The sequence below is a fragment of the Armigeres subalbatus genome, chromosome 2 (genome assembly GCF_024139115.2).
Source record: "Armigeres subalbatus isolate Guangzhou_Male chromosome 2, GZ_Asu_2, whole genome shotgun sequence".
In the NCBI taxonomy this organism is placed as follows: domain Eukaryota; kingdom Metazoa; phylum Arthropoda; class Insecta; order Diptera; family Culicidae; genus Armigeres; species Armigeres subalbatus.
In genome coordinates, this window is record NC_085140.1 from 430973314 (window position 1) to 431000531 (window position 27218).

Below are 27218 nucleotides of genomic sequence, written 5' to 3' on the forward strand. Positions count from 1 at the left end.
AATTGATCGAATCGAGGAAACCCAAACATTACTGACCTGCATGCATAGTGCTTCTCTTAGTATACCTGTAGGGCATTTACTTTATCAGGATGACCAGCGGGAATCCTCCGTAGCGCTCGGAGGGCCTTTTTTCTTGCCACCACCACCTACAAAGATAAATTTGATGCCTTCTACAAACTTACAAAATGTGTGGTGATATTCATTAATATTAAAGTAACACATATAATATACTTATTATAAAGATGTAGACTTTTTATTTTTGATCAGCCAAATACTTTCATAGGATATCCGTCGATTTTCTCGTTTTCTTCGGATGATGATGAAAATCAGCAACACGACGCTTACCAGCAGTGTAACAGCTACCATTACGCAAAAAGCATAAAAACCCGAGCCTGTATGCATGTGCAAACAGGCTTCATCGTCAACAGCACACAATATATTTGCAAATCCTGCTTTAACCGTGCCCTGCGATTGAGTCCCATCTACCAATCGAGCCAGTTGAGGACCGCCGCAGAAAACCCCGTGATGATTGAGATATTTAACCAGTCTTACATTCTTTCTATTTTCGGGGCTGGCGCAGCGGAAATCTTCCAGCAAGTATTGCAGATCTTTGGTTTCGTAGATCATCGGCAGTATTTCCTCTACCATCCATTGCTGAGAACAGTTGCAGTCCCAAGGATTGCCCTGGAGATTAATTTCTCCGCCTAAACTTTCCCAGTCGATCAGGTTTTTCGAAATAGATGTTAACGCATTGTAACTAAGGTCTAGCCTACACAGATCCACATTTTCGAAAGCTGAAGGATTGATCGTTTTCAGCTTGGGACAGTGAGAAATTCGAATTTCCACACAATCCCGTTCTTTGTCATCCTCTCGGCTGACTAGGAATGAATAATAAAATAAAATCGGATTATAAACTTAGAAGCTGAATAAACTCACCCAATTTCCAGAAGCTGTAGCTTCCCAATTCGGCCAAGTTCGGCAATCGATTCAGCGATAATAACTCCAGTGAAACTCGACTATCGAAGAATATCCTTTCGTACGGATTTCCGTCTAGTATCAAAATTCTGAGATGATTACCAAGATTTCGCGGTAACTCGCTGAACTGGTTATACGACAAATCTAACTCGACCAGCAGTGGAAACGAGTCTCCGTTGAACGAGTCCAGACGATTGTCACTAGCGTTCAGTGCAACCAGGTTTACAGTTTGCGCAAGTTGCAACTCCGTCAGCAAGTTTTGCTGAATCTCCAGTCGCTGCAAGTCCTCAGGCAGATCCCCAAATGGCCACTGGCTGATTGAATTGCCAGCAACATTCACGATGTTCAACGTGGATGGTAGATGAAGATTTGCGAGACTGTTAACCGAATTGAACGATAGATCGATGTGTTGTAGTTGGTTAAGAAAGACGAAGGCTTGCGCGTCGATGAATTGGATCTTGTTGTGTGAGATGTCGAGCACTTCCCTGGAAAATGAGAAGCAGATAAAATACGCTCTACGTAAACCAAGAGTTCGACAACCCACAGCAGTGGCAGGTGAGAGAACGTTGTTCCAGAAATTGAGGTCAGTTTATTTCCGCTCAAATAGAGCTCCTTCCAGTGTAGATCGTCGTCACACTCCCAGCTGAACAGGTCACATTTCTCTAGCCGAACAATGCTAGCGTTCTGCAAAGCCCGAGTAGCTTGAGCCGAGATAAATTTCAGTGCGTTGTGAGATAAGTAGATTGATTCAAGCTGTTCGAAGGATGCTCGCTCCAGGGCGGCGATCGATGTGAGTGTGTTGTTGGAAAGATCTAAATGTTTCAAGATATTTTTGGTTGCGAAAAAATCTGTGAAAAGGAAGACATATTGAATAGTACGATTATAATAGTATTAATGAAAAACGTAAATACCTTTTTCAAGAACTCCCAGATTATTATTAATCAGCGTAAGTGATTCCAACTGTTTAAACTGTTGAAATGATTCATCGCGATACGAATTGATAGCGTTGTTGCTGAAGTGCAGCTCTCTAACAAATTGGCTGGGTGGAAGCCTGCGAAATAGAATTTATCTTTTAATATTGGAAAAGGTGATTAACTTTGGAAACAAAAGTTCACTGACTTTTGCATTGAACATATGGAACTCGTATCGGTAAAGAATCAATGAAACTTTTGATTTAACCAATGTTTTATCAATCACTAATTACATTAATGCTTGGAAAATTGAAGAGCCAAAAGCTGCCGTTTCCATGATCTTTTTCAACGCCGATGTTTTTTCGGTAAATTTTCAAAATCTCAGCTACATTCTTAAAATTCTGATGTTTGATGTCGTAATTGGGTGATTTTCCTTATACTCATATTCTTACTTACTTACAGTCAAAGTTTCACCACAGACAAACAGACGTAACTCATACAAACTGTTCGAAAAGTTATCGTCATTCGCTTTACAGAAAACACTACTGCCATCTGTTATCAGAATCGCGAGAAACACAGTCGGCCATGATTATTTCTCATTTGACGTTTGCTCATAACGCATACATCTATATCAATCATCATCATCGTCATCAACACAGAAAACATTCAGCAGCATATACACTAATCAAATGTCAAAGCTATTGAACACTAGCGCCTCTCTTGGCACAATCGCGTAGCACAGATGTATTTCAAATCAACCGTTGAACACGTGAACGATGTTGAAATGAGAAGTGTTACGTCTGTTTGTCTGTGGTTTCACTGTTTTGAAACACAAAAAAAACGTCTTAGAAATGTTTGAAACTTCGAGATCTGGTGTTACCCCGAAAAAAAAGTTTTACCTCGCCGCCATTAGCATCTCGGTCTGTCTCTTGTTTGCAGATTTCATTTCCCAGTGGACGTCCCAGCCCCACTTCCGTTCCTGAATTTCAGTTGGTTATGACCTCTCATGACAACGACGATGGACCTCGTTGTTTGAGATCCATTTGTGAGGCCACCAAGCACGAATTATGTACCGCAAGCATCTGTTTATGAACACCTGCACCGTTGAGTGTTCTTCACTGATACACACCATGTTTCACAAGCGTATAGCAGATTTCACGCAAGTATTAAAAATTCGGTGCGTTCACTTATCTGCCTGTTTTTCCAGATACTTCTTAGGTTGGTAGGTTGGAGGTTGAGGGAGGAGTGCAACGTCATCCGCCAATTCAGAGCCGTTTAGGTGCTCCATGGTTATAGGCTGTCACAGCAGCCCGCGGTTTGGTTCACTATCAATCGCACCTACCAGAATCTCACCGATTACGATGAGGAACAGTTGCGGTGCTAGAATACATCCTTGCCTCACATCGGCTACGACGCGGATTGGGTCAGACAAGATACCGTTGTGGGGTACTCCACACACGAAGGCCTCGTACTGTGTCTCGATGAGGGCGATGATCTTTTTAGAGACCCCCTTACCTCTCAGGGCGCCCAACATAATTTCGTGATTGAGAGGAATTCGATGACCTGCTCCATAGTATGAAGCTTGACAATATGGTCCACACCCGAGCAAAGCTTGAGAGTAACCCTATAACTAACTAAAGCCTTCATGCCTCTCAAATGGTGGCTTCCGAACCCATAGACAGCTATGGGAAAACTCACTCACTCACACGAACCACACCAATTTTAAATCCCTATCCATCAGCGAACACGCGATTGCAAATCGAATGCTACTCAACCCAACAGCGAACCAACAAACGATTCATACCTACTGAGTGCCCCCCAGCAGGGAGAAGTGAAACCAAAAATAGTACGAAAAGAAATCGAGAGATGAGAGTGAACCGATGTGTAGTGAGTGCAGCAGAAAACACTGAGTTGGACTCAGAAGATTGATTCAATTTAGACTCAATGATTCGTTTTGCGGCCTGATTCTTTCTGCCGAATCCTCACTCACCACTCAATTGCGATTCCATTCGTTTACGAACCAAATGTAAACAAATACTCGGCTATGCATCATTTCGACACGGTTGTTTCATAAGGGCCAATGTCGCAAACGTAAACAGTGCCTTTTCCTGCAAATTCCTCAACAACTAGGACGGCTCCCAGCTAACAATCACTTGGAACTGTCGGCGCTCCGCTCCTTCTATCGAACGGAAGTGGAAAATGCCGCCAGAAGTCTCTAATCTTCCTGAAATCTGCAGAAAAAGTCAATGTTTACGTTTGCGACTTTCGCCCTTTTGAAACAACAATGTCGAATTTGCTATCTGTGGGAAAGATTCGGTGATGAATTTTGTCTGTTTGTTTTTTGGCATGATTCGTTACTAACTGAAGCCAAACGGCAGACAATCGAATTTGAAAATTTTGGAAGGGCTCGTGTACAGTTGCCTAATTTGCGATTGTGTGTAGATGTGAGTGAAAGATTAGCGCTAAATGAACCGATTTTTCCCATACCTGCCCATAGATTCTAGATGTTAGTCACTCGACATTTTGTCCTTTTGATTTTTTGTCCTCCTTTGATTGTTTGGGGCCCTCTTTAGCCGTGTGGTAAGATGCGCGGCTACAAAGTAAGACCATGCTGAGGGTGGCTGGGTTCGATTCCCGGTGCCGATCTAGACAATTTTTCGGATTGGAAATTGTCTCGACTTCCCTGGGCATAAAAGTATCATCGTGTTAGCCTCATGATATACGAATGCAAAAATGGTAACTTGGCTTAGAAACCTCGCAGTTAATAACTGTGGAAGTGCTTAATGAACAGCGTGCTGCAATGTCCCAGTGGGGGATGTAATGCCAATGAAGAAGAAGATTTTTCGTCCAACAGCCCTCCATACACTATTATACAAGCTACAGTCGCCTCTCCACATCTGGATATTGAAGGGACCATCGAGGAGAGATCGATGAATGGAAGGAAAATTGAATGGGTACTAGATCTAATAAAGCTCGTTGCAATGAAAATCGACAACGATACAAATGTCATTTCTTATTTATGTTCAATTGTAGAGATGAACCGGTCAAGGATCGAATATCTGGTGCCCTGGCTGGCACTTGAAAAAGCTGTTCGAAGTGTTCGAACCAGCGTTCTGCTGGTCAGTTGGGTCGCTATATCGGCACTCTACATTCATTCCGTACATCAAGAAGGCTCCGTTCCCATTTTCGGCTGACGCAGATGTGGTCGATTTGATTTTCTGTAAAGCCGTCATGGGAGACCCACGTGACCTTGTGAACCGGTCGATCGGGGAATCACCTATCACCATGTCGTTGCTACCACAGAATTCTGCTAGCAACTCTCAATTTTCGCTCATTTTTTCGCCAAGACCGATCCGATATTCGGATTGAAGACGCCCTTACAGATCTTGATATCACCCGTTGGAATTATGTCTACGACGGCATTGAGTTGGCTGTAGAAGTTCTGGTTGACAGCATCGGTTGGGCAATACCATTGTAAGTTTTCGGACCCGTGTTCTACATCTGGCAACGATTTTCCTTTCATTCATAGGGTCCCACTTCATAAGCGCAGAGTAGGAAGCAAACTCCGCGATGCCGGGAGCGTGTTTACCTCTTGAACCAGAATATAGCAGAATTTTGTCCCGATGGCATTCTGTGTTCTCCAAAGTTTAGCTAACGGACTTCGCTCAGTCACAGGATCTCAAACTTCATACTGCGTGCCTTATTGTCAAGTTGTGCCAATTTACTTTAAAGATTAAAATGTTCCATGTTCCTTTTTGTGTCCGTTGTTTCGCTTTAAGGGTCGTTTCCGTAAAATGATTCCGTGTTCTTTCATTGTCGGATTCTCGAACAAATTTATTTTTTGGGAACTGTGGGTCGTTGGCCAAAGGTTCCTTATCTAAACGATAGGACTGCCATCTTAGATATAGCTTCCGGGAAATAGCATTTTTCATTCAGTAGCTAGATGCTAGAACAGACATTGTTGGAGCCGCACCTCCTTGGTGAACGAACGCCTGTCAAATTTGTTTAACGTCCCACCCAACACCAGTACTAGGCTAGTGTGCTTTGAGCGACACACGGTCGCTTTGGGAATACTTCCAGCTTTTTATAGAAGTTCACCAGAGTCCACTGTCAAATCCCACCACATCCTAAGGATCGAGGCAAGCCCAGGTTACACTCTCTCACTTTAGCTGATGTTAGAAGGACAATATGGTCAAGTGCATCATCTGGCCTATGCAAACCTATGCATCGGCGGTCTGGGGCAACTGCACTAAATCTCACCGCTTACGACTCCTGTTACTACCAACGACGCCCATGCGTCTGTGGCATGGACGTCCGTACGTCCCGTACGTTGTTGATGGTTTTATCAACCGCATTTATTGAAGGCTAATTTAGATAGGATACACTCCACTGTTTTATTAACTCACTGTTCCGGGAGGGCCTGGGTACCGGCGCGTTCTGCCGGAAGGGATGGGATCAGGCTTGGCCGGATTCGGGAACCTGCTTTACGATGTCGCCTTCAATACCGAGAGGCTTCACCGTGAGCGAAGAGGCAATCACGGACTTGTAGGGACTGCTTTGTAACGTACAGTCTTGTTCCACCTTCTGGGAAGCGTGCACCACGTGGCTGGCAAACTTTTCGATGTGATCGCGTCACTACGGTGATCACTGTACCAGTGTCTTCAATCGCGGATCTTCTAACCAGTACTGCTATTTCTCATTTTCAATGAGAGATGTCACGCAATGTTTACATATCTGCCCCTTTCAATATCTATAGAAACGTGAAGGATGAATGGCATGCTACAAAAATCTCAAAAAATATTTGTTCCGTGACAGGGCATGAAAGTGTGCACTGTCTGCTTTATTTTAGTGTTTATTACCACTTTCAACTCAATGAATTAAAGGAATATGATTAATTTATCGACTAGTAACTATTCTTCGCAAATATCTATTAAAATTACTTAGAAATTTTAATTTTAAAACAAGGTACAACATTCTTTCATGACTGTCTTTCATGCGAAATTGATCAAAGAGCCCACGATTCTTTCATTTGGTCGCCTGAAATAGAAAAAGGCGCTTTGGTCTCTGCCTTATGACGATCACGACATTTTCCAGTACTGCTTCTAACGCTTCTAACGGGCAAACACTTGAGCTGACCGAGGAATAACTCCATAACTTTTAGCTCCCACTACTCAAGGCCGCAAAAATGTGCGAGATAAACTATTTTACAATTAGCACTTTCAAAAACTTTCGGAAAGTAAACTTCACTTCACGCTATCCCAGGATTCAGAGAGTTTTGGTGAGTCCAGGTTTGTGGTCCAGGCGAAACAGAACAATTCTAAAAACGATCTCCTAAAGTTGGCCGGTATAAACACTAACGACAGGCTACATGATTCCTTTCTTGTTGGATATAATCAAGATCTGCGTAATAATTGTCGGGTAGACTTGTCCGAGTATAACGTTAGACATATGTAGAAACTGGTCCTACGATTTTCATAATACCAAATTCACAGATTAACACATTTCTAATCTGAATTATAATTAATAAATAATAAACAATGTTGAATTGAATTTGAATTTGACAGATTTTGAACTTGTTCTATACTTCTTTCCATTTAAGAAAATTAAATCGAAGTTGTAAGACGTTCAATTCGTGTTAAGTCGAGCTCGATTTACTTGCCCAATCTAAAATTAATATCAGACTTTTAATAAAATATCCTCTCGTAAAGTTAAGCAAAAGCTGTAACAATAATTATTTAACCATTATGACAGTTAGTCCAACAATCGTTCTCCTTGGCTCAACATATGCAACGATGAAAGAACTTCAAATCAACTCACTAGGCGGGCCCTTCAATTCAATGGCTGTATCTTTTAGATTTGTTGACATACACATAGGCTGATAACAAGCTCAGTTTGTAAAAACAGCCGCTGTATAATTGCATACGACTTTTTTTTCAATCCGCAATGTGTGATAAGGCACCTTCACGACTTTCCAGGGCCGGAGTGATTATGAATGTTTCTACTTTGAACCTTGAACAGACATCTGATTCTACTGTGATTCCTGTACCATCCCCATAGAAAATTGACCCGACTAAATCGGGTGCGAATCGGCCGATATGCAACGTACACACCAGTCAAGCAGTTTGACGAACATTGACTCCGCCCCCAAGAAAACGCTTCGGTTGCTGCTTTGTTTGAGCGTGTGTGAAGTTGTTCGAACAACCATTTGACAGTTGGCGGCTCGGTTGGAAAAATTAAAACGGTTTGATTTTGGTTTGAGTTGTCGGGGGTGGAGTCAAGGTTCGCCGAACATGTTTGAGCATTTGTAGTGAAGTTGCACAAACCCCCATATATTTTTGATGGTTGGTGCTCGAGTTGGTGCTTCGGTCGTTCGTGTGTGATATTGTTGGTCGAATAAATTGATTGTTCGTGTCGCTGTTGGTAAAATTTTATGGATGTTTGAATAAACGAGAGGTGGAGTCAATGTTGGTCAAACGGCTTGACCGTGTGTACGTTCCAATAGACCTGTGCAGGAGTTCATGAAATTCACTCACCCGATGGATTTTGGCATTTGAGCGGGTCGTCTTCTCGAACAAAAGTTCATTTCGCGTTCATTATGCGACCCGCTCAAACGTCATAATTTCTTGGGGGAGTTCATTTTGCGTTAGTCTATTGTTACATCGTCGCTTATAGGAATTTAACACAGGTATTGGCCGATTAATCACTATATTTAGTCGGTAGTCCCGATTTTTATCGATCAAATCGGTTGATTCGTCATTCGTTTAAATTGATGTGCATGAAATTCCACTATTAAACAAGCTATTTCGTCGGAATGATATTAAATAGGGTGATTAATTGACCCACGCCTGTGTTAAAATCTCATAAGCGTAGGTTGCAACAATCGGCCGATTTCTCCCGACGAAATCGGTCGATTCCAGCTGTCAAATTTTCTACGGGGATGATTCCATTTCTTTTTCTATATGCGTTTTAATAGTTGGCACTTTCGATCATACTGGAATTAAACTTCTTGTGCCTGATATTATCCAAAGCGGTAATGAATAAAGTTTCCAATGAATGATTAAATTTGTTTTTTTTTTGCACCTTAGGATTGCTATAATCGGGGTGGGTTTTTGAAAATTGGCAAGTGATTACACCGGAAGTCTACTTAAACCAAATGAACACCGTACTGTGGGAATCAGCTAACATAATCCTCTTGAAAACTTTCAGGAATGTAGTTTGGTCAGTCAAGTCAGTCACATAGAAAAAAGTCTATTCAAAATGTAAATTTGATTATGTCGTATTGTTTGTATGTACTTTAGGCGTTGATTATTTATTGAGTCATTTCTATAATTCTGAGATGTATAATTAATTTAAAACACAACTTGTATTCTACATTTTAGATCTGTTATTGTCACTGTGTTGTTGCCGGTTGTCTGTTAAGTTTCAACATAATGGTCTTATATAACTGTCTTATTAATGTTTTAGTCATTGTTAGATACAGTATGTATAAAACTATAAAAGAACTGTTAAGTATTGCCTTACAAATCCTATGTTCTTCCTCTATTTATCAATATCTGCTTTCTCCTTTTATCAATCTCTGCTTTTTTCATTTAAAGCTCAATCTCTACTTTTTTCTTCTGTCTCTCTTCTATTTCAGAACTTTTTTATCCGATAGAACAGTAAACTTCTTTCTTGGTTACTCTAAACAATTTCTCAAACACAAATTTAAAAAAAATCCTATCTAAATATCTAAATCTAAAAGTCGACTCTCCACATCTCGATGTTCTATATCTCGATATCTCTCCCTATGTCGATGGTTTTCTCGGTCCCTTCGATTTCCATACATTTGGGCATTCTACATCTCGATAACCTCCCTATCTCGATGTGTTCTGGTCATAATTTGCTCAGGATTCTCTCTCCCTATGTCGATATATTCATATTTCTATGCTACTAGACGATTTTTGGACAATAACAAACACATGAACAACGAGAGATGACATTTGTTTTGTTGTGGTTTTTCATAGCAACGAGCTTTTATCAATCTAGTACCCATTTCAATTATCCTTCCATTCCTCGATCTCTCCCTATCTCGATGGTCCCTTCAATATCGAGATGTGGAGAGGCGACTGTATTATTATTGCATTTTATGATCAATCGATTTTTTTTTATCCTACGTTTTTTTCTTGGCTGATTTCTGGTTTGCTATGTATCATCAGAACCAATGCAAAGTGCATGTAAGAAATATCCATTGTTTTGGAGAATCATAAATTCAGATTCCTATCATTAAGCTATTTTCTATTCATTTAATTGCATCGACATTACTATTTTGAATTTTCCAACCTGATGCAAATCCTGATAAGTCTTAATAGTTCTCCACTCCCAATTGAAAACATTCTGAAATTTGAATTTCTCTAAAATATAAGAATGATCTATTGTGATTCATGCCTTCTCAATTTCAATCTATATTACAACCTATCCTATCCTACCTGTGACTTCATCGCGGATTTCATCGCGGTTTATCACCTCAGAATGCAAGTTTTCATTGTTTTCTTTCGTTCTGAGGGGAAAAACCGCAACGAAATCATCTGCTTGTCACTTTAATTTTAAAGAAGGGAAGTCGGCCAAGAGAATTCTCTCTTGCGACATTCGCCCTTATTCCAGATAGAGCTTGATATATCATATTATGATACACATATGAATATTATCTTCAGTACCGTCAATCCTAATGTGACCAGACGTCGGACAGTCCCGCATTTTCACTATTTGTCCCGCGCTGAAAAGCGTCCCGCGAAACGTCCCGCATTCTACAAATTTCTAGATAATGTTCCGCGAAATAATGAAAAATAGAATGCATAATTAGCTATTTCTTAGTATTTTCAAAAAAATATAAGATTTTTAAAATATATAGTTTTGACGAAAGCATAGAAGTCAAGATTAAAATGTGCTAAAAATATCTCTATAGTTTGTTTTAGTCAAACCTTATAGCAGTGTTGGGAAAGAATCAAATTCTCAAATCTCATCCAGGATTCAAATCAAGCGCAAGTCAAACCCCATCCGACTCATGGCCTAGATAATCGTTCGTGATTCAACTTCCAATTTGCAACGTCTTCTTCTACGATGTATTCATCAAATTACCATCCTTTGCCTAAAACAATGGATAGTAAATCCATACCTTAACATTGGGTTTTGACGCTTTTGGGGCGAAATCATTTTTCGGAAAATGGGCGAAACGATGCGATTCTGTAGTTAGGTGCGAACAATAGTAGTTAGGTAATTTAGAAAGAATTATTCAGGTTATTCAGAAACTAATTTTCAAGATTCGATACATTCGATACCATTGTTTATCTTCTTTTTCTTATTGGCATTACATCCCCACACTGGGACAGAGCCGCCTCGCAGCTTAGTGTTCATTAAGCACTTCCACAGTTACTAACTGCGAGGTTTCTAAGCCAGGTTACCATTTTTGCATTCGTATATCATGAGGCTAACGCGATGATAGTTTTATGCCCAGGGGAGTCGAGACAATTTCCAATCCGAGAATTGCCTAGACCGGCAGCGGGAATCGAACCCAGCCACCCTCAGCATGGTCTGGCTTTGTAGCCTGCGCGTCTTACCGCAAGGCTAAGGACGGCCCCATTGCTTATATCTTTATTCAAAATAATATTCTTACTAATTTCTATACACTAGACGTTTAACAGCTGAAAGTGTAGTTGAAACAGTTTTGCAGTTATCAGACATGGGACCTCCAAACTTCAAAAGTATGTGAAACTCAGTATAACAGCTACATTGCGCTGCACGTTCAACGTATGAAGAAAGCTTTGACTTCTAAAATTAGTAACCGTATATCGAACAGTTAGCAAACTAAACCTTGGCAATAAATAAGTTCTAAAAAAAAAATGAAAAATTTGCTTTGAGCGCATTTCTAAAATATATTATATTGTCTGATTTTGTCAAAATTGCACGCGGCGAACCCTTCAGGAAAGGTACCGCCGTGCTTTCTGCACCCCGTTTACTTGATTCTTATGGGTGAATAGCATTGCGGTGTATCGTTTGGCGCGGCCGTACCTTTCGACAGTCATTCGCCGCGTGAAGTTTTGTGCAAGTACCCATTTGGGAACGTTACAAACGCCGCGCAGTGTATCACATCCAGAGAATCTGACAATACTATGGACTTTTTTTTGTCCCGCGCTCACACCAAGTTTATCTGGTCACTTTAGTCAATCCCCCATGACCTTGGCTAGGGCCAATGAATGATTAAATTTGTTATGATTAAATGTGATTAAATTAATCAACTCTATGGTTAAAAATTATTATTAATGAATCATTAATTTTTAACAATGATTAATGATTACGATAAACGATTAAATTATTATTTACCCATCGTGATTAAATATTGACACAATATGTGTCAATGATTAATAATCAATATGACTAGGGGGGAAATGCTTATCTAATCTTCCGGTCAGTTTGCACATTTGCACATATTATCTGGCAATCTAACTGCATTGATTGTGTGCCTTTTCAGAATTCCCAATAAGATTCCGTTGAAATAGGGTAGAATACGGCTTTGGCAGGGTGCGACATTTGTTGGCACCCTCAACAATATTTGCGTTTTCCAGCAAACATACACTATTTATTAACATAAATTTGATTCAATCACACAATTTCAAGTCTAGGCTTTCATTTGAATAAGTTGTTTGTGTAAAAGTAGCAAGATTTGACGAATTAATAACCGAAACAAGTTTGCACCTACGAAATCCTTACCATTATTGCATCGCCCAAGAAAGCAGCAGACGAAAAGCAAACTGTTACTTACTTTTTTGGATCGCCTGTTTCTTCTTTTTATCGTGTATGATACGACAAATTAGGTACGTAAACTACTTTTTACACTTTATTACCACTTGATTATCACCACAAATAGCAAATTTATCCAATATTTGCTCTATGTTTCACTAAATAAAATTGGGACTGTTCGTTTTCTTTGGCAGCAGCGCACTTCGGAATAGAGCGAGAGAATGTGTTTGTGAGCATATCAAACACACGCTAAAAAATACACAATTCCATGTGATTTGATTTTAGCAAAACTACGAACAAAATATCCGGCGTTGGCATTTATTTTAAAAAAGTGTTAGAATACAAATGCTTCTATTCAGATTTTTACTCAGACCATGAATTATATCAAAAGTGATAGCCACACCGTAGTATTTTAAGCCTCATGTGGCTGACTGAACCGTTTTCCTTTTGCAACTTTAATACTTTCCAAGCTCATCAAAAAAATTATAACCATTCCCGTTTATTGCGCTAGCAATCGGACAAATAGAAAGTATTGTTTCCGGTTTCGTAACTCTTGTATTTATTCTGAAGTAGAGAAGGAGTTATAAAATCCCTTTGGGGAGAGAATACATATGTCGAATTAGTTTTATCGTTTTCACATGCTATAGTGTATAATTGTTTGTTTTTAGGTTTTTCTCGGGCATGGATACATCATAGATATTCGTTAATAACAAAAGCATGCTAACTACTTACGTTTAGTTTCTTTCTAGTGATAATTTGCCCGTACTAGTTCGCAACGATCCGTACTATTTTCGTAGTGAGTATATAATTACTGTGGAAGGCATGAGCTGTTAGGTTAAGTTTGCATGAATTCAATGTTCGATTTTACCTTCTTTTGCATGTAGTTTAAGTATAAGTAATAATATAATCAACCGTGACACTGCCCTTATGAGTACTAAGCTGAATTTAAGTAGGATAATTAATTCACCTTTAGGAAAAAACTTATTAAATGTTTAGTAATTTTAACACCTCACCTATGCTAATGCACTTTAACTTTCTGCTGACTCAACTGTGCTCTTTTTTTGCTACTTTGCTACTGTCACCCGTCGACCGGTGGGTGGTTGACAGTTAACGAGCCAGGGTCGGAGCTAAACTCATAGACAAGGGTGATGTTGAACGCAAAGGTGCGTCGCATCTCGCAGGGTTGTGACACTCCCCCTCGGTACGTCACTGTTGTTCAGCTGGCTTACCTCCTGTTGCACCGACGTCTAATACAGCAACCTTGACCGCTGGCCTTTCCATCAGTCCAGTTCCTGTTTGCACGGTTACACGACGGACCTGTCCGTCTTCGGCTTGGATCGCTTCGATCACTCGTCCTCGTGGCCAACAATTCCTCGGAAGTTTCGCATCTACAATCAACGCTAGATCACCCTTTTGGATGGGTTTGATGGGCTGGAACCATTTTGTCCTACGCGTCAATGTGGGCAAATATTCGACCACCCATTTCTTCCAGAAGTTATCGGCGTACAGCTGGGCCATCTTCCACGATTGCTTTAGTACAGAAGGTTTGTCATCGACAATGATCGGGGGCTTATTTCCGTTGGCAGACCCTAACAGGAAGTGATTTGGTGTTGAAGGGTGTTCAGTGTCGGTATCTAATGGTATGTCAGTGAGCGGTCATGAATTCAGGATTATCTCTATCTCCATCAGTGTGGAGCGAAGAATCTCATCCGATGAACACGGAAGGTTGAAATCTAGCATGGTGCGCTTGACAGACTGGATCAAACGCTCCCAACAGCCGCCAAAGTGCGGGGCGGCTGGTGAATTGAAGGTCCACTTGGTGACAGGGCTGACGAACATAAGTTTTCTCCTCGTCAACGTTCTTGAGGGCTTCGCGCAGCTCCAGGGAAGCTCCTATGAAGTTTGTACCTCGGTCGCTTATGAATTCCAGCGGCGGTCCTCTTCTTGCTATGAAGTTACGTAGAGCTAAGATACACGAATCGGTCGACAACGAATGTGCGATTTCGATGTGCACACCTCTGGTCGTCATGCAGGTAAGCAGGACTCCCCATCTTTTCTCAGTTCGTCTGCCAACTAGCACTAACATCGGCCCAAAATAGTCGACTCCAGTGTAAGAGAATGGTCGCTGGAAGGCTGCCAACCGGGCAGACGGAAGGTTTCCATTGCTGGTGGCTGTGGATTTGCTTTAAAAATCTTGCATCGTTGGCATCTTCTACGGACTTGATCAAACTCTGATCTGAGACGGGATATGTAATACTTTAATCGGATCTGATTCAACGCTGTATGGTGATTTTGATGTCTGTAAGTTGCGTGATAGTCGGCGATCACCAACTGAGTCACGTAGTTTTTCCTCGGAAGCAAGATCGGGTTTTTGGTGGCTTCATCAACCCAATCGCAGGCATTTATACGTCCTCGCATTCGCAAGACACCGTGCTCATCGATGATCGGATTAAGTTTGTGCAGCGGGCTGTTTCTCGGTAATGTGCGCTCCCATGAGTGTTCTGTTGAACCGTTGCGCAGCACCTGGATTTCACCTGGATAGGCCTGCTGTTGAACTGACCGGTAAATAATGTTCTCTGCTAGCTTCAGCTCTTCCTGCGTTAGTGGGCCGAGCTCGATGGAAGTCTTCCTGGCGCGCTTACGAAGATTCGATACGAAGCGATGAACATACGCAACCGACCTAAGTAACCGTTTCCATTTTGAAAAGCGTTCGAAATTTACCAGTGGTTTTGTTACTGTATGGTGAAGAATATTTGAACGAAGCTCCTCTACGGTTGCACCTTGATCTCCACTATAACCAGGCCATTCATTCTCAGGCTGCCGCAGAAAGTCCGGTCCATGGAACCAACGACTGCTAGGCTGAAGGTTCGGCATCCTTTGCCATTTCGTCCCCTCGTCCGCTACATTTGCTTTAGTTGGAAGCCATCTCCACTCATTCACCTGCGTTGTATCGAGAAGCTCGCTGACCCTGAAAGCCACGAAGTGGCTGGAAGCGTCGGTGATCTGAACGTAACCAGCATATCACGTCACGGGAGTCGGTCCAGAATACACGGCGAGAAATCTCAATACGGTGCGACTTGGTTATACAATCAGCAAATCGAGCCCCAATTACAGCCGCCTGAAGTTCAAGGCGAGGGATCGAGAGAAACTTCAAAGGAGCTACACGTGTTTTGATCCAATAAGGGCACATTCTACTGTACCCTCTTCTTCGAACCTGAAGTATGATACGGCAGCTATTCCATTCTCGCTAGCATCACAGAATATGTGCAATTCTACCCTATTCGTCGACGCGGCGGACGTTATAACTCGGTAGCAACGAGGGATGCTGACTTGACGAACATTCGGCAGCGCTTCGATCCATGTGGTCCATTTCTCGACTAGCTTGCCACTGATCTCGTCGTCCCAACCGCACCCGGAGCGCCAAATTTCCTGCAGCAGGATCTTTAAGTAGATGAGAAAATTGGCGATGAGTCCCATCGGATCATATATTGCCATCAACGTCCTCAGAACTTCACGTTTTGTAGGTATTCTGGCACCAGAGAGTAGCTCCACATCGTGCTTAGGTGACAACTTGAATGTGAACGTATCAGTTGTGGTATCCCACCACATTCCAAGCACCTTTTCTGTGGCCATCTCTGCGGAAAACTCATGTTCTTCTCCTTCGTGTTATACTCGTGCAAGATTTAGACGACTGCATTGGAGTTGGCTAGCCAGTTACGATTTTAGAAGCCTCCCAGAGAATGTATGAATCGTACTTCCTTAGCAAGATTCACTGCTTCTTGTTCGGTTTCAACACTCGCCAGCATGTCGTCGACGTATTATTCGTATTTGATACATTCGACAGCTCTTGGATACTGCTTTTTGAATCTTTTATCGTTCTGATTCTTCACGTAATGTGCACAGCTCGGGGAGCACGCCGCTCGAATGTCATAACCGCCACCGCGTACACTTCGGGTTCAATTTCTGGTTCTCCATTGTGCCACAGAATCATCTGACTTCGCTGGTCCTGTTTCTTCATCTGGACTTGAAAGAACATTTCCCGGATGTCCCCTACAATAGCGACACGAAACTCGCGGAATTTGTACAGAACGGTGAGCAACGATACCAACTGATCAGGTCCCGTAAGGAGAAAAGAATTTAGCGAAACACCGTTGACTTTCGCCGCTGCATCGAAGACAATCCGAAACTTTCCAGGTTTGTTAGGGTTTGTAACTGGGAAAATCGGAAGGTACCAATCGTTAGGGTGCTTCTCTGTTTTCTCCGCTGCCGAAAGCCGACGAATGTACCCCTTCTCTTCGTATTCGGATATCTTTGCTTGCATTGCTACAGCCAATTCTGGATCTCTCCGTAAACGCTTCTGCAGACATGCCAGTCGATTCATAGCCATCCTCTGTTGCATGGTAACATAATTTGGTCGTATCGCCACAATAAGCCGGTCTCGTATCGATTTCCTATCAAGCGAGTTTCAGTTGACAAAATTTGCATAGCACGCTCCTCATCTTTTGATGGTAGTGATTTAGATGCAGCAGAGACACCCAGCGACTCGATCGAAAAATACTCCTTCATGGCTGCATTCAGATCCTTGTCTTCCTCATTGACGCAGGCACAGATGTGGAAACTGTGATGGCCGCTGTAGCTGGAGATTATTGTTCCAGACTCTATAGAACAGGGACCATATACCATCCATCCCAGGCGAGTTTTTGAGGCCACCGGTTCGTTTTCGCTTCCTTCTTTGCTTCTCGACGCATGCCCAAGCCGACAGTAACCCATACTATATATTCGTGGGGAGATACTGTCATATAGGATATTCACGGCAATCCTTCGAGGTAACTGTACTTAGTCGCTAATTGAGATATTGACACCGACTGCTTCGGGAGAGAGATCTCGGACTGTATGAACTTCCGAAAGCTCGAAAACGTCGTTCGTGTCGGACACGCCAGAAATCTTAAGTGCTAGCATAACCGACTCATTTTCATGTCGCTTGTGACCGCCCGTCCAATCGAGACACAATGGATATGGCGTTCCTTTAAGGCCTAGCTCCTTTAGCAAACTATGCTCCATCAATGTTGACGACGATCCATCGTCGAGGAACGCGTACGTAGACACTTGCTCCCCTTGCCGTAGATAGTCACCGGCACGTACCGGAATAGAACCTTTCTAGCCGTTTTCGTATGCGTATTGCAGCTCTGCGTCGTTGTCATTTCGATCGTCGGCTTCGCGGACTCAGTTGCCGTCGTGGGCTTACTGTACCGCTTGTCGTCGTGTAGAAGTCTATCATGCATGAATGTGCAGCCATTCCTCCCGCACGGTGTCTTCACTTGACAGGCGCCGAAATGTTTCCGTAAACACTTCCTACACAGCTTCTGCTCCTTAACCACTGACCAACGGGAACCGACGTTCATGTCGAGGAACTTCTGACACTTCTCTGGGCCGCCACAGTCACACTTGCAAACGGGACAGCATTTTGTAGCTGTAACGGGACTGTCTTTTGTAGAAAACGTGACATATGGCTTACTTTCAGAGTGAACGTTGATGTAGTTATCTTCACCTCGTCCGCGCTTCTCTTGTTTCGGAGCACTGAGAGATGGCAACGTGACAATGCTCGCTGCTTCGACCAATCTTCCCAACCAATCTCCAAACTCCGAAAGCGAAACCCTCGGCAATCCCTGTCGATGGTATGCCCAGTTCAACCTTATTGACGGTGGCAATCTCTCGGTCAGCTCCTGAAGAAGCGTCACATTGCACATGTACTCTTGCAGTCCTGAAGCAGTAATGGTAGCACATATGTTTTGAACTGCAACTCGAAATCATTCAATGACGGCAGTTTCTCCGCCTTCGGTAGCGGCATCTCCCGAATCTTGTTGACCATCGAATGAACAATGATCTCCGGCCTTCCAAAGAGGATTTTTTGGGTTGCCAATACTCCAGGTAAGTTCGCAGGATGCAACAGACGACAGCGCACCGCTTCCATAGCCTTCCCTTCAGACTTCTTTGAAGCCGCAACATGTTCTCCTCATCGCTATATCCACAGATCCTGGTAGAATTCTCGTAGCTTGCGAGGAAAAGCGGCCATTCTTCCGGGTTACCAGAAAACAATGGAAGTTCTTTAGTAACAGCTTGGCGTGCTGAGATTTGACTTTGGCTTAGCGTAGGGCCACCGACGAAACTGCTAAAATTCGGCTGAAAGACAGTAGCTTGAGCATTCAATCCGGTACCTCTACCATTAGCCCCTGCATCAATCGACGTATGACGATGTAGCAATCTATTCCGTTCTTCAAAATGCTTCCTTTCTAATGCCTGCCTTCCTTCCAGCAACTTCAGCTCCTGTGCTAGAACATCATCGTCTTGACTTTCGTCGTGCACACTGATTCGTGGCAGTGGATTACCGGTTGAACTTGCTGTCGGTCCTGCTCCGAGTGTCAATTGCAGCTGTGGGTTTCCGTATGCAGCTACCGATGGTCCACCAAGGGCGCCTTGAAGAGGCAAATTGTCCAACGAACTTGCTGTCGCTCCTCCACCAATTGACAATTGCGTGGGCTGATCGCCAAACAATCCCTTTCTTGCTGTTCCAGTCTGCCGAAGTTGGTTTACCATTTGTTCCTGCACTCGGCGCTCCGAATCCTTCAGATCCTGTTCATATTTCTTCCGTTGATCTCTGAGCTCCTTCAGATGCTGGTCTTCCTTCTCCTTCATCATCCTCTCGAATTTCTTCTGCATCGCCGCTAGCTGTTTCTGTAGATACTCTTCCAGACTCGGATCCGTTGGTGCTCCGCTTGCTGACTTTGGTTTTACTCCTTTGCTTGCAATTTCAGATGTGGCTGTTCCGGTTGGAAGTTTATTCGACGCCTCCAGGCATTTCTTGCAGCACCACTCCACATCCTGAACACTCGAATCCACACTGACACACGCGAAATGATACCACTGTCCGCACTCATCACACGCTACCATACGGCTGTTATCTGGTTGCCGACATATCTCACAGCTCACTCCCGGCGGCGGATTTTGACTCGATGGGGAAGTTCCCCGCTTCTGACCGTCACCTCTTTTCGACATACTGACTGAAGCCCCCGATCTTAAACGGATTTTATAAAATATTGCGCTAGCAATCGGACAAATAGAAAGTATTGTTTCCGGTTTCGTAACTCTTGTATTTATTCTGAAGTAGAGAAGGAGTTATAAAATCCCTTTGGGGAGAGAATACATATGTCGAATTAGTTTTATCGTTTTCACATGCTATAGTGTATAAGTGTTTGTTTTAGGTTTTTCTCGGCATGGATACATCATAGATATTCGTTAATAACAAAAGCATGCTAACTACTTACGTTTAGTTTCTTTCTAGTGATAATTTGCCCGTACTAGTTCGCAACGATCCGTACTATTTTCGTAGTGAGTATATAATTACTGTGGAAGGCATGAGCTGTTAGGTTAAGTTTGCATGAATTCAATGTTCGATTTTACCTTCTTTTTGCATGTAGTTTAAGTATAAGTAATAATATAATCAACCGTGACACTGCCCTTATGAGTACTAAGCTGAATTTAAGTAGGATAATTAATTCACCTTTAGGAAAAAACTTATTAAATGTTTAGTAATTTTAACACCTCACCTATGCTAATGCACTTTAACTTTCTGCTGACTCAACTGTGCTCTTTTTTTGCTACTTACGATTAGCTGCCTGTCACCCGTCGACCGGTGGGTGGTTGACAGTTAACGAGCCAGGGTCGGAGCTAAACTCATAGACAAGGGTGATGTTGAACGCAAAGGTGCGTCGCATCTCGCAGGGTTGTGACACCGTTCCTACATAGATAGCGCATTTCAACCATAAATAATTGCCTACTTTTAGGGTATTATATCTATATCAATTATTCAACTGTGAAACGTAGTGTACGAATGAGGTGGCTCCAGCTCAATCTTATGTGTATAGATTTGGTTTTACATAGTTTACGTCGTTGTACACAACCCCCATGATTATTTTGATGAAACAAACATATCGTGTAAGGACCTTCAAATCTAAGGACCGTAAAGAGCAAGTTGTATATTTGAAACTGGTTGATAGACTTTTGCTTACGCGTGAAGACTCTAAGGCATTACAAAAGACAAAAGATGTAAATCTTGGCAGCGGACGAAAAGTATGTAAGTTCCCTTCTCCAAAATGGCCAGCATTATTCAAATAGGTTAAAAATGGTAAAAGTTATGAAATTGTCAATATCTGGGTACACGGGTACCCTATCTGTTATTCACGTCTGTTTTTTGTTGGCCGCATAAGGGGTAAAATTTGTTTTACAATGTGTTTAAATGTTTTTGCCTATCTTCCACGTGACATAAAATTGATGCCAAGGCTAAAATTCATGTTTTGTTTTGAGCCAGTTTTAATAATTAATAAAATTTCTTCCAAAATTGAGTGAAGCGATATGAGCGTGCGGCCGATTATTATGAATGAATTTTACTACTAGAGGATATAAACAACCAGCATCTGGCATCAATACATTACTAGTTTTCTACTTCCATGTCTAGTTGCTGAAGGGAGCAAAATCATTGCTGATAATAGAAATTGCTATGCCAATAGAAGAAACGTTGACCTGTTACTTTATATTAAATTTACTAAGTTTGTGGTAAAAGATATTATATTAAGTGAACACCAATCATCAAAGGAAGAGCATACGAATGTATACCAGTTGAACTATACCTGTGTTTTAGTGTAATTATTCATTATTTTTATCATTCAATTTGGCGAATGTCTTAGACTGCCAAGAATAGGTATTTTCCCCTATCACAAATGATAATAATTGTTTATGGAAAAGGAAAGAAAAGTGCAATGTGCCTGTTCCCCCTGGCGGCGCTAAAATGATAAGCAATAACAATGCCTAATCCATTTATGTAAATCTTTTAGTATCATTAGCGAGCGTTATGCTGGGATATGGATACTCTGAAGTAGTGCGTAACGGTGTAAATTTGGGAAAATTTTCATGGGTAAAAATTTTAAAACTTTGATGAATTTTAGGCACCCCTAAATCATGTCCGATTGAGCACAAATTTGGCATGGGGTCATATTTTGGAGTAAGGAAACTTGTGAGCAATGTCGTTTTTTAAAACAGAACAACAGAATTATATATTTTTAATTTTTAAAATTCGACATCTGGAAGATCTTGGCCTTTTGGGCATTAAAAAAACTGTATGAATTAGGTTAATAATTATAAAAAAAATTTGGTGAAATTCTGTAAAAACAAAAAAAAATCTCTTAGACTCTTTCAAAAATTCTCTATATTTATGTTACAGATTCTTGGTCAAAATGAACCCCTGTATAAATACAAAGAAATGCAACCCTGCTTTACAACGTATACATTTGGCCATCCTGGTTAAAAATGATAAACGAGCTTCGAGCCATATAATGTATCATTCCCGTGATGCATCACTTCAATGCCATGGCAACTTAACCCTGAATTGAAAGACGCACCCTAAATAAATGTTTGTTTTATACCAGAGTTGAATTATATATGAAGAATAAAGATGATACAGTTAATTATGAAAAGCATGGCCTACAGTTCTATAAAGGTCAGAAGTACTTAAATGTCGGATATGTAAAGGGCTGTGTCGAGCGACTTAACAGAACTAACCTTGGCAATATTGGTAGCTGCAAATTCCTGAAATACGCCCGTATTTTTAACTGATTGTTGACAGGATCCTTGGAAACTGGCCACACAGTGCTCTGTAGGTTGAAATATTTCTTAGCTGGACCTGGAGCTTCCGGCGAATCTTCACCCTTGCAGTTAACGATAATTTCGTTGTCTACTTCGAAGCACGAACATTGTGCACAGATGTCCACTACTTGCATTGAAGGGGCAGCGCCAGTACAGAACAAAGCACACAGTAGTACAAACGATAAACAACTTAAGAATCTTATAAACTGGATCATTGTTGAATAACTCCCATCGGCGGGAAAACCAAACGTGTTCAATGAATTCCAATTGGACGACAACTAACAGAAGTGGAACGTCCTCGCATTTCAACGAGTTTCTAGGAAGGCTCTACAACAATCGATTCGTTGTGTCAAGGGGTGAGTATCTTATCAACCAGTATAGATATCCCCAATCGCAGTTTTTTATTTATCAGTACAAGGTGATATCAGTTGACGTAGTCGTTTGCAAGAAATTTGGTTGACTAACAGAGCATTTCATTATATGACTGATCATCGTTGAGGTTTTGCACAAATTTATTCACTATCGATTACCACATTTAAATATGTTTCACCTTTTAGAATTCGTTAAGCCTGATATGACGTTGTTCGATTAAACCACCTAAAATCTGACTACCTCTTGCGTTGTTTTAACAGAAGTCTTGATCATTTGCGTGTAGTGTGTGTGTGTGTGTTTTTTTTATAGAGGGATGAAGGCAAATCTGCAACAGACACCTAAAATTATCACTCAGGGAGTGGGGTTGACGGATCGCCGAACCCACTAAACCCACCCAAGCAACAGAAGGTTACTTGAGTTCCCCTCTCTTCTAATGCCTTGGTCCCTCCGGGACTTACTTGATGTCAATACTTCGGAGAGGGGCTGTACTCATGCACTTCACTTGTCCAGCCTTTGGCAAGTATTGCTATAGTTCGCTGCATTCTTCTCATCATTATTGATGACAGTATGACTGCGTATCTCCACGGCATGTTTCGCTTTTAGCGCTCGTTAAATTGTTCACACACACACACGGTACGGCTCTCCCGATACGGTTACCTCGATCATTAGGCGTACCGATTGAGTGCCGAGGTCGGTCCAGTGATTCCGGTTGAAGGACGCCCCGACGTCTCCGAACCGGTTGTTGTCCCACGATCGGTTACAACTCATCACCTTCGCTCACGTTCACGAAAAAAAAACGCTTGAACGTTGGGATTTATGCTACGAGTGCTGACCGTTAAGATCCAACTCCGTTCTGCTCTGAATCGTGGGCAGTTCGGACTGGCCTTACAGTATTACTTCTGTGGGGGAAAGCAGTACTGAAAGTACTCCTCCCAAAACGACACCTTTCACAGTGCCTATCTTTGATGTTTTGTTCTCCGTCTGAGCCCTTTGGCTCCCTTGTTGGTGCCAGCAAGCACGCAAAAGCGTTGAGCCCTTGAGCACTTCATTTTTTCCTTGTGCCATTCAGCACCACATCTATTTTCTTTTTATTTTTAGAGCCATTTCTCAACGTACTCGCAAGCTACTCAGATAGTCCCCGGCGGCGGATCTATCCTACTGCGACGGGGTGTCCCCCGGCGGCGGAAACTCCCCCGATACCGACGACCCGCATCCGTGGAAGGCTATTACATTACTTTCACCTGGTTAGCATGTTCATAGATTCGCTCAAGTACTACCCACATTCTCACTTCAACGGGTGACCGGACGAGTGCCGAGGTCAGACCAAAGATTCCGGGTGGAGATAGCTTCCGGTTCAGTGGTGCCCCGACGAACCGAAGCCGGTGCATTCGCGCGCCTCGATCTACTCAACTGGTCCCCGGCGGTGGACCTAGCCTACTCCGATTAATCGATTTCCCATGAACTGCGCCTTTTAGCTTCTTGCTTAACCGTTGAGCCATATAGCTCATGCCTTGGTCGCGAACTACTCGGATAGTCCCCGGTGGTGGATCAATCCTACTCCGACGGGGAATTCCCCGACGTCGCAAGCTCCAACGTAACCGACGACCCGTCTCAACAGGTGACCGGACGAGTGCCGAGGTCAGACCAAAGATTCCGGGTAGAGATAACTTCCGGTTCAATGGTGCCCCGACGACCCGGAGCCGGTGCATTCGCACGCCACAATCTACTCTACTGGTTCCCGGCGGTGGGCCTAGCCTACTCCGATAACCGAGTTTCGATTCCTTGAGCCATTCAGCTCTCACCTTATTCGTTGAGCCATTTAGCTCCCGCCTGGGTCGCGAACGCGAACGACTCGGATAGTCCCCGACGGCGGATCCAACCTACTTCACGACTTCCGCGGCGGAGTACTCATGGTCCGCTATCCGTAAAGGCTCCTCGTCTTCCTCCACCACCAGTTTGATAGGCATCATGCCCGCGAGTACACATGCCGCTTCGCGACATACGGTGCGATATGCGTTGATGACTCTCAGGCACATTAGCCTATGAGTACTCTCCAGCTTTCGCACGTTGCAGTTTACACTCAACGCCGATCCCCAGGCTGGACATCCGTATCGTAGAATTGAAACCGCCACGCTTGCTTGAGCACACTCTAGAGCTGTTCGCCATCATCCTCGATAGTGCCGCTATCGCCGTCTACGCGCGCTTGCAGGCGTAGTCGACGTGACTTTTAAAAAACAACTGATCGTCGAGCATCACCCCCAATTGTGTCAGAGATCTCTTGGAGGTGATGTCGCAACCGCCGACTCTAATTGTCGCCTCTTGAACCGATTTCCGGTTGTTAACGACTATCATCTCCGTTTTATGATGCGCCAGCTGGAGCTTCTTGCTGCGCAACTATTCCTCCACTAGACTGATTGAATAGGATGCAGTCAATTCGACCTCCTCGATGGATTCTCCGTACACGGTCATGGTTACGTCATCAGCGAATCCCACTAACTTGACTCCTGGTGGAAGCTTTAACCTCAGCACTCCATCGTACATCACGTTCCACACCAATGGACCCAAAATTGATCCCTTTGGGACACCTGCCGTGATGAGGGCGCTAACCAAACCTTCGTATGTCCCGTAGATCAATTCTCGATTCTGAAAGTAACTTCCCAGAATCTTGTACAGCCCTACCGGTACTCCCAGCCGAAGCAACGAGTTCGCGATCGCCATCCAGCAAGCACTGTTGAAAGCATGCCGCACATCGAGTGTTATTACTGCGCAGTAACGTATACCACGCCGCTTACATTCGATGGCGACCTTTGCAGTGTCAACCACCGATTTAATGGCACCCAGAGTAGACCTTCCTCTCCGAAAGCCGAATTGCTCGCTCGATAATCCTCCTACCTTCTCCACGTACGGCGACAGCCTGTTCAGGATCAACTTCTCCAGTAACTTCTCTACCGTGTCTATTAGACAGATTGGTCTGTACGCTGAGGGTTCTCCTGGTGGCTTACCAGGTTTCGGTAACAGGACCAAACGCTGTCTCTTCCATATATCCGAGAATGTCCGCTCGTCCAGACACTTCTGCATGGCTAACCTAAACATGTCCGGATTAGTCAGTATGGCTGGCTTCAACACCATGTTCGTGATCCCGCCCACTGCTCCGTCATTTGCTCCTACCCTCGCTGCTGGCGGCCAATGGGTTGGGCCGTGGTGCGGGAATAGATCTTCGATTATCGTCTTCAACCTCTTTGGACATCGCTCAGGAGGTGCCAGTGCTCGTCTTGTTTTGGCCATAACCACCCTATAGGCGTCTCCACATGGGTTCGAGTTGGCGCTCTGGCACAATCTGTCGAAGCAGGCTTTCTTGCTTTCTTTGATGGCCTTGTTTAGAGCCAGTCTCGCTGCCTTGAATTGCTCGATGCTTTCCTCCCTCACTTCCGCCTTTGCGTTTTTCTTCTAGTTCGAAGGCAGGCCGCTCGAAGGGCTGCAATATGCTCGCTTCGCCAGTATACATGTGGTCGACTATTCCGCAGTCGTGCCTTCCTCGGCATGGTAGCGTCGCACGCTCGTTACAGAACCGCAACCAGGTCATCCCCACTCAAACTTTCCGTGTTTTCCTCCAAGCGCAAAGCTTCACTGAAGGTTCTACTGGAGGCATGCCAGACGATCCTGAGCGACCATTTCGAAAATATCGAAAAAATCTAGATGGTAGTTAGCTAATATAATGGACCGTTTTCCCTGAAAAAAATTACTCAGGTATTCAGGAATAAGCTATTGATTCAAAAAAAACTTAAAAAATGTTAATGAATCCGATCGTTTCAAAACCTATTTAGATTATAAGCTTTGACACTTAATCAAAATGTCTTGATGTCAAAATTCACACAGTCTTAAAGCGTGCAACACCTTGACATATTCCTTCGTTTTCTTTTTTTTAACTCAAACTGAGAAGCGGCCGCCCAAAAATCACAAGTTTGATCGATTGTTCCATGAGTGTAGAACTGAAAATTTGCGGTTTTTTATCGCTTCGACCACAGTAAGAAAGTGTTTGGATGCTAATGGTACCGTCCGCAATTTGTATTCGGAAATTCGACACTCAATGACACCATGATGTTGTTGATGTCCATAACACTCTTTTCGTATACTTTGATAGGTAGACAACTTAGTTTCATCCTCGGGGAAGTTAAACATTTGCAGCATTTGTAAAATCCACAACGTCCCGTTACGCTGGGATATGGATACTCTGAAGTAGTGCGTAACGGTGTAAATCCGGTCATATCGCCAGGCTCGGTACAACACTGAAGCTGACAATATGACGTCCCTAACCCCGAATCCCAAGGTGTCTGGCGACCCGTGCTGAGGTGAAACAATTAGCCAGGCAGTTAACTGAGCCTGTAATGCTGGGTAGACACTCTTCATGTTGCATTACGGAGTAAGATCTACCACACTGTGCTCTAGTTCTTACTATTCTTGTTAATACTTATGAGTGATGGTCGGAAGAGT

The 27218-nt window shown here is 43.0% G+C and overlaps 1 protein-coding gene across 1 annotated transcript; it reads right to left on the reverse strand.

Moving 5' to 3' along the window:
* Window positions 1–228: 228 nt before the first annotated feature.
* Window positions 229–22689, reverse strand: LOC134217940 (leucine-rich repeat-containing protein 40-like). The gene is made up of 5 exons (XM_062696787.1): window positions 22272–22689; window positions 1887–2026; window positions 1520–1823; window positions 937–1460; window positions 229–878 (listed from the first exon to the last, which is right to left on the reverse strand). The coding sequence occupies exons 1-5, from the start codon at window positions 22568–22570 to the stop codon at window positions 235–237; spliced, it is 1911 nt and encodes a 636-aa protein (XP_062552771.1). The 5' UTR covers window positions 22571–22689; the 3' UTR covers window positions 229–234.
* Between the last annotated feature and the right edge of the window lie 4529 nt (window positions 22690–27218).